The 7,035-nt window shown below is 49.7% G+C and overlaps 1 protein-coding gene across 1 annotated transcript; it reads right to left on the bottom strand.

Annotated features, from left to right (window-relative positions):
• Positions 1 to 4,938: 4,938 nt before the first annotated feature.
• On the bottom strand, positions 4,939 to 6,036 carry LOC105272813 (leucine-rich repeat extensin-like protein 5). The gene is made up of 2 exons (XM_011315037.1): positions 5,727 to 6,036; positions 4,939 to 5,309 (listed from the first exon to the last, which is right to left on the bottom strand). Exons 1-2 carry the CDS (start codon positions 6,034 to 6,036, stop codon positions 4,939 to 4,941), a joined length of 681 nt encoding a protein of 226 aa, XP_011313339.1.
• Between the last annotated feature and the right edge of the window lie 999 nt (positions 6,037 to 7,035).

The raw sequence follows: 7,035 nt of genomic DNA, 5'->3' as shown, positions 1-7,035 counted from the left end.
GGAGGCAAGGAGGAGAAGGGCAAAGGCACTGAGGGCACAGCGTGAGAGGCTCCAGGCAGAGGCAGCAGCAGCAGCAGAGGTAGCAGCAGCTGCAGCAGCAGCAGAAGCAGAAGCAGAGGCAGAAGCAGTGGCAGCAGCAGCAGCAGAGGCAGTAGCAGTCCCACCACAAGCAGCCCCACTACAAGCAGCAGCAGCAGTGGACGAAGCTGCTGAGATGGCCGGTGCTCCACGATGGGCGTGAGTCACGTTTTAAAAAATAAATTTTCTGAATAAAAATAACAGGTGTTTCTACGAGATAATTTATTATTACAGGCACTACCTGCTGAATAAAATGCAGGCAATCGAGCGCTTGGTAAGGTAAGATCACGGATCGATGCAATTTTTAAGTAGAAAATGACGAATTGTGTGAATCTCACTCAGAATCCTAATTTAATATTTCTTCCTTTTCAGGCAACATCAGCGTCAGCAACTGCAGAAACCTGATGACCTCCCTCAAGGATTCCCGCTGCGAAGTTTAGAGGATTTCCTCGCGTTTTGCAATTTTCGACGATTTGGTACGTGTAATTATTATTTTCCAGTATCTTTTATAATGATCCCACAAATATGAATGAGTCATTTATTTTACAGGTTGCATTTTTCGTCCATCTTGAGGAGGATAATCCGCAGGAATGTGCGAATGCGTACTTCCATGCGCATTCCACCCCGAGGCCCAGCTATCGAAGGACATCACGTGGAAGGGGATTCCCCGTGATGGCAATCCTCCGATCGTGAAGCACTCCTTCCAGAGGAGCCGCTTCACTCGTGCTTATCGTGGTAAGTACTTATTGTTTGTCTGATAATGTTTCAAATGCTGATGTTCTCTACTTTTCTTTCAGAGGCCATGCAGAGGAACACCAGATTTCCAGGGCCACAGGAAGATCAATTCTGCATCTGCATGCAGAGGTCCCTGAAGGCCCTGGAAAAGCGCCGTCGGCGCAAACGACCGCTGCGGGATGGGGACAAGCACGACCCAGCACCTCAACGACGCCGTATTGCCGAGGACCTGTAGCTGGAACAGGATGAGGACCTGTACGAGCTCTTTGGAGACCTGCGTTAGGAACAGGCCATGTCGAGTGAGCTGTATCTTCTTTTTTCTTTATTAGTCTTAATTATTTGGAGGTGCTGTATGCTGTTTTGTGGTTGAGCATCACAGAAAACAGCGGGGAGGGGCTGTTTTCCCTTTAATTGTTCTCGTTATTTTTAGGAATCTGCTTGGAGAGACAAAGTTTTGGTTGCGTCTCACAGAAAAGGGCGGGATCGGGGCCCTTTTCACTACTAATCATTTTTATTGTTTCAGGTGCAGGTGTAAAATAGATTGGAGAGACGAAATTTTGGTTGTGTCTCACAGGAAAGGGCAAGGTTGGGGCCCTTCCCACTATTAATCATTTTATTTTTCAGATGCGCCTCGAGAATGGCTTAAGGACACAAGCTGTACAGTGTATCTCACAGGTAAGAATTGTCTATTATCTTATAACTTAATGTTTGTTTTTTCTCTTTTTCAGCACTTCTCAAGGAGATAGGACGTTCGACGATGCCCACATTTTCACAAGCAACCCAATTACATCGTTAAAGGCTGATGTATGGATGATCTTATTAAGTTTAAATTTAAGGCCTGGATGGACTATCTCTTGAACGTCATCTTTTGATTAAATTTAATCTTTTTAGCTTAAAATTTGATCCGAAATTCTAACGGATTTCAAGATAGTCCATCCGGGCCTAAATGATTAAATAATGAAATTGTGTTATTGTATTTGTTCTCAATAAAATTATTTTTTATATATTTTGTGCATTTTTTATTTCTTTTATTATTTTATAATAATGTTGGTGAAGGGCTGGCGGGGAGGAAAGCGGTTAGGTACGGGTTAGATGGCGCGTGCTCGTATAGTGGTGGTATGTTACCATTATAATATTAGTATACTGGTAGGCCGTACGCGTCTCGTATCAGTAGTATATTCACACAGCAGTGTGAATATAGATACTTCATATAGGTACCTTAGTGATAGGTGAGCCGTACGGTGTACTAGTATGACGTACTAGTTTTATACTGGTACAATACGCACGTAGCAATACTGGCACAATACGCGTACGGTACCAGTACGGTAGAGTACGCCATACCCACACTATCCTAGTATCGTACGGGTTCGTGTGCTATCTGGGGGGTATGATATCAGTACGATGTACCGACACTGTACCCGCATTATAGCAGCCCGCCATACTTTTTTTGCGAATGGGTACACTACCAGTACGCCGTGCTAGTATCGTACGGGTTTTGAGAACCTCATTTCGTACAAGCTTGGAGCGGTACGGCGTACGCATACGCTACTAGTATCATACTCATATGAACTCTAACGTGACAATTTCGTATGGGGGTTGAAAATGCCCGTCACCTTCGCCCTACTTCCCCGAAGCCTAACCAAACCTGTTAAAATTAAATCAAATGGGCGCCAAGTAATTTTTAGCCGGAATTACCAAACCGGAAGGTCACTAAAACTAACTCAACTGATTTCGATTGCCTATTAACCCTCGTAAACTCAAAAGAACACATTTTTCAAAAGGGGAACAGAAAGGGAAAATCAGGCTTCGGAGAAAGGTAACGGTCCTGGTTCGCTCAGTGTGCGGGTGATGGAGAGAGGGGTGGATCTTGGGTGGAAACGGGGTATTTTGGGCATGCCTAATCATGAATTAAAGTACCATGTAAATCAAATAAAAAGGAAAGATAAATAAAGTCTCCAAAAAACGTAATTTATTCAACTAATATCCTGAGGCAATTCCAAAAAGATGCGACTACAAAAATTAATTATTAAATCTATTATGCGTAGCCCCTCCTTGTTACCATCGAAATTTTTCCTGCACAAATTATCGCTCGGCGAATAATACCTTATTCCTAATTTTAGCGCGCCGGGAAATCAGTGATTTCCCGGAATTCCTGGGAGATCCTCGATTACCCCAGCATTATCAACCTGACATGCCGGGAAACTTTTAACTACTCAAAAAAAAGGGAAAAGAGAAGAAAAAAAAACAACAAAAAAAAGTGTCGACTCCTCGGACTCGAACCAACTCTGATCAGATCTGAAGAGAGTGAGAGAGAAGGAAAGCCACTGGCCACCGCTGGCCGTGGAAAATTCACCCACCTGAAAATCGCTCTTACAACTTAAAATTTTGGTAGATTCCCGGAAAACTGCCCACTGGCGTGGCCAGAGGAGCCCCTAGTATTTTGGGGATTCATTAGCGAGGGAGAAACTCCCTCGAAAATCACTTAAAATGGAGAATGAAATTCAGCCAAAACCGGGGGCCTATTTTCATTCAAAAATCACACTAAACGAGGGAAATTCCCTCGAAATTACCCATCAACATGATCACGGGAGCCCCTAGTATTTTGGGGCCTCATCCGCAGAGGGAAAATCCCTCCGAAAACCACCCAAAAATGGATGGAAAAGAAATCAACCGAAGCCGGGCGGCCGGCTCGGACAAGGCCACGACAGGTCGTGGAAATAACCACAATAACGGTGGAATAGTCGCCCAAAAACAATAATTGTGAATGCCAACTCACCTTTGGGGGTTTCCTTCCCTTCCTTGGTGCTTTCCTCACCATAATCCTCACTTTTCCCACGTAATTCCTCACTAATTCTTTTTGTTCCACACGTGTTGTCTGACTCGCCATGAACAACTGACTTGGAGAGGTTAGTGCAACAGGTGGGCCACGCACAGCCGAAAATCGGGCGCTCCCTGATTGGCTGGCGTTAGTTGCTAGTTGCGGCACGGCGCCTCTAGCGACAATTCAAATTTGAATTGCTAGTCTAATTCCCTAACTCTCATTATTTTCTTCTTTAATATCCTAACATATTTTCTCTTTTCATTTCACGGGCGATCGGGGCCTTATTAATCACTTTTCCCGGGGAGCATGAATACTGAAAATCTTTCTTTCTTCACCCATAAATCTAAAATTTAGTATTTTCTACTAATTTCGAAAATTATTAAAAGGTCAATTCAATCACTAACCCGTAAGCAACCTGGCAATCCGGGGCGAATAAGGGTTGCACTTATTCTCCCCGGCCTTCCACCGAAAAACGGAGACGTTAACGCAAACGTAGTCCTAAACTCATGCTTCCCCTAAATCGGAACGCCAATTTTCCATTGAACTTGTGATATTTTATTTGACTGACCGGATGGCTCAATTTTTGGCCCTTCTTCACGGCCTTTTAGGTCCTTCCCCCTAGCCCTAAACCCTAATTTCCTAGTCTAACGAAACCAGGGGCTCGGTGCCCCTGGACGCGATGATCCCCGTAAATTTTGTGGATGGTATTGGGGGGTTTTGTCATCCCTAACGGACATCCCCACATGTCCGTTACACCCCCTCCTTTGACGGTCACTATCCGGTTACGTCTCAGCTTGGCTGTCCTCGTGGAGGTTGTTCTTTATGGTTGGAGAAGATTCGGGGACTTACTCCTACTTACTCTAACCGAACCCACGTCCAGCGGTACAGGGTTGGGAATTAAGATTAAACTCGAACCGACGGTAGTCATTTACTTCGGAGAATATAAAGGTACAAAAGAACTAAAATTAATTCTTGGCGGCTTCGGCCATACAGTGAGAATTATCACAATGATTACTGCTGTCGTCTTAATAGTTTGAGGCAGCTAAACTAAATAAGTTATCAAAAAAAATGAACGGAACTAAGCCGGTCCCGCCGACTTGGAGCGTTGGCTCAAGAGCAAAAAAAACAAGAAAAAAATCTCTCATGGAGATAAAAAAAAAGGAACAGAAACAAAATTCTTTGCGGGCCCAACGGACATGGCACTTAAACAAAAAAAATACTATGGCGGTGTGTCTGCTTCTAACAGAAAAAAAAACAAAAAAATTTTCCCCTAATGGCCGGTTTCTGCCTGGGGCGGCCGTTACCTAGTGAGGGTCCCGTGATTCGGCCGAGCGGGCCGAGGCGATGGTCCTCTTTCCAGTCAGGAGTTCTGCAATCGCTGCGATGGTCTCGGCTGGCAGCGTGATTCCAGCAGCAGGGATTGATGTGGGTGCTGCGCTTGGGGACGAGGCGTACGTGTAGTACCCTGGTCGGTCCTGGCTTCTTGTATTCGCCGGAGAATCAGCCCGGGGGGGAAGATTCCCCACGGGAGAGGCCGAGCCGTAGCTCGAAGGAGCCCAATACTGGGAGTTCGTTGGCGTACCCGACTCGAACGCGGCCCAGTACGAGTGCTGGCGAAGTGGGTCCTGTTGCCTCTGGTCCTCGTAGGCCCGGTACTTCCCAGAAGTGGTCGTGGCTGGAGGAGCATGGGGTGTTCGCCGAACAGCCCCTCTGCCGACGGGCTCGCGGGTAGGCGGGCGCCTCGAATCCTGGAGGACGTCGGAGTATCTCGGGCGATCCCGGAGGTCAGCTCAACGAGCGTACAGCGGCGGGGTCCTGGCGCGGACGCGCCCTGTCTCGCCGGTGGCGGAATGCGCCCTCGGGCGAAGCGAGGCAGCAGTTGGCCGCCGTGATGGTCCTGGAGTTTGGGTGACTTTCACCACTTCGGACCTCACTGCTGGTCGACTTGCGAATTTGCTGATGGCGGCGTCCGGCAGAGTTGTCCCATGTGTTGGGCAGGGGCGATTGGTGGCGATCCTGAAGGAGCACTTCCCGCAGAAAGTTTCCCCTGTGGGGTTCGGGCAGTTGGCTGGTCGGTGCCCGTGCTTCCTACAGTCGAAGCACCAAATCCTTTTGGAGTTTGGTCCCTTCCTGGTGGTCTTCCGTCCAGGTTTGGTGTCCGGCTGGGCTGAGGTGACGCCTGATGAGGTCATCTCGGAGGTCTCTCTCTGAGGCCTGGGGCCAGGAACGGGTGTTACTGGAGGTTGTTGGCCAGTGACCGGAGTCGCTGGAGAGGCTGGGCCGAACCCGGAGGTCGGAGGTGGGGTGCCAGGGACTGGGGTCGCTGGAGGAGTAGGGCCGAACCCGGAGGTTGGAGATGCGGAGCCAGTGGTTGGGTCCACTGGAAGGATGTCCTTGAGCATCTTCCATATAGGATAAGGAAGCTGCCGGACCTTGTCGGCCGTCAGGAGTGGTTTCTCGCCGACGTGCCCACCAGCTGATACCGATGAAGTGGCTTTTCCTGCCCCGGAGTTGGTGAGCGGGGAATTGGAGAGCGAGCGACCTGGGTAGTTCCTGAACCAGCCAAAGATGCTCGTTCGTCATCCTGCAGGTCTTCCCCCACTGGGTCCTGCAGCCGCGTCCTGGAGTCCACGTCCATCGGAGTGGAGGCCGGAACATGGACGTCCGGAGAGGCAGACTCGTGGTCTGATATAACTTCCACCGACTCGGATTGGCGGCTCCTCGAGCCTGATGAGCGGGCCGTCGATGACGATGACGTGGAGGAGGATGACGTCGCTGATGATGACGACGATAAGCTGGTGGAAGACGAGCTTCGTTAGGAAGATCGTTGTGAAGGGGCGCTTCGGGGAAGCGATGGCCTTGTAGTTCCCATGGTTGATGGTCGTCGGGTTGACTCCTCAGGAAGGTGCGCATAGGGGCTGTACGGGGGCTGGCCTCTCGCCAGGCCTGGGCTCCCTTCTCTGGGTGGCGTCTGGCTCTGAACCCCTGGCGATGATTCCGGTATTGGGGGAACCACGTACCGGATCGAGCGCAGATGATGAAGTGGCTGGAGGCTACACTCGTGGAGGGCGTTCAGAAAGCCTGCTCTCCTCTGCTCGACACTCCATACGTCCTGCAGCCATGGGGTGAGTGGCCGCCAGTAGTCCTCGATTCTTGGAGCGAGGATGGCTGGGTCCAGTCGTTCAAGCCGAACGACGGGGTTCGCGAGCGGTGGCTCCTGGAAATGGGTACTGGCGATAGGCCTCCCCGCAGCTGGTCCGGCCGGGGGAGGCGTCGCAACCCTGGGTTTGCCTTGGCCTGCCGAGGGTCCTCTTGGTGGTGAGGCCTTCGGAGGAGTCTCTTTCGGGAGTGCCGGGGTCGCTTCCTTGGGACCGGCCGGCGGTAATTGGGCCAACTCCATC

This window comes from Fopius arisanus, unplaced genomic scaffold, assembly GCF_000806365.1.
Source record: "Fopius arisanus strain USDA-PBARC FA_bdor unplaced genomic scaffold, ASM80636v1 scaffold00309, whole genome shotgun sequence".
NCBI lineage: Eukaryota > Metazoa > Arthropoda > Insecta > Hymenoptera > Braconidae > Fopius > Fopius arisanus.
The sequence above is the reverse complement of the archived record's forward strand: the minus strand, read 5'-3'. Positions and strand labels throughout refer to the sequence as shown.

Excerpts from the sequence above, each read along its gene's own strand:
- LOC105272813 (XM_011315037.1), bottom strand. The coding sequence starts at position 6,036 with ATGCTCAAGGACATCCTTCCAGTGGACCCAACCACTGGCTCCGCATCT. Across the intron at positions 5,310-5,726 it reads AAGGATTTGGTGCTTCGACT|CCACGACCACTTCTGGGAAG; the intron begins GTAGGAAGCACG and ends ATGCTCCTCCAG.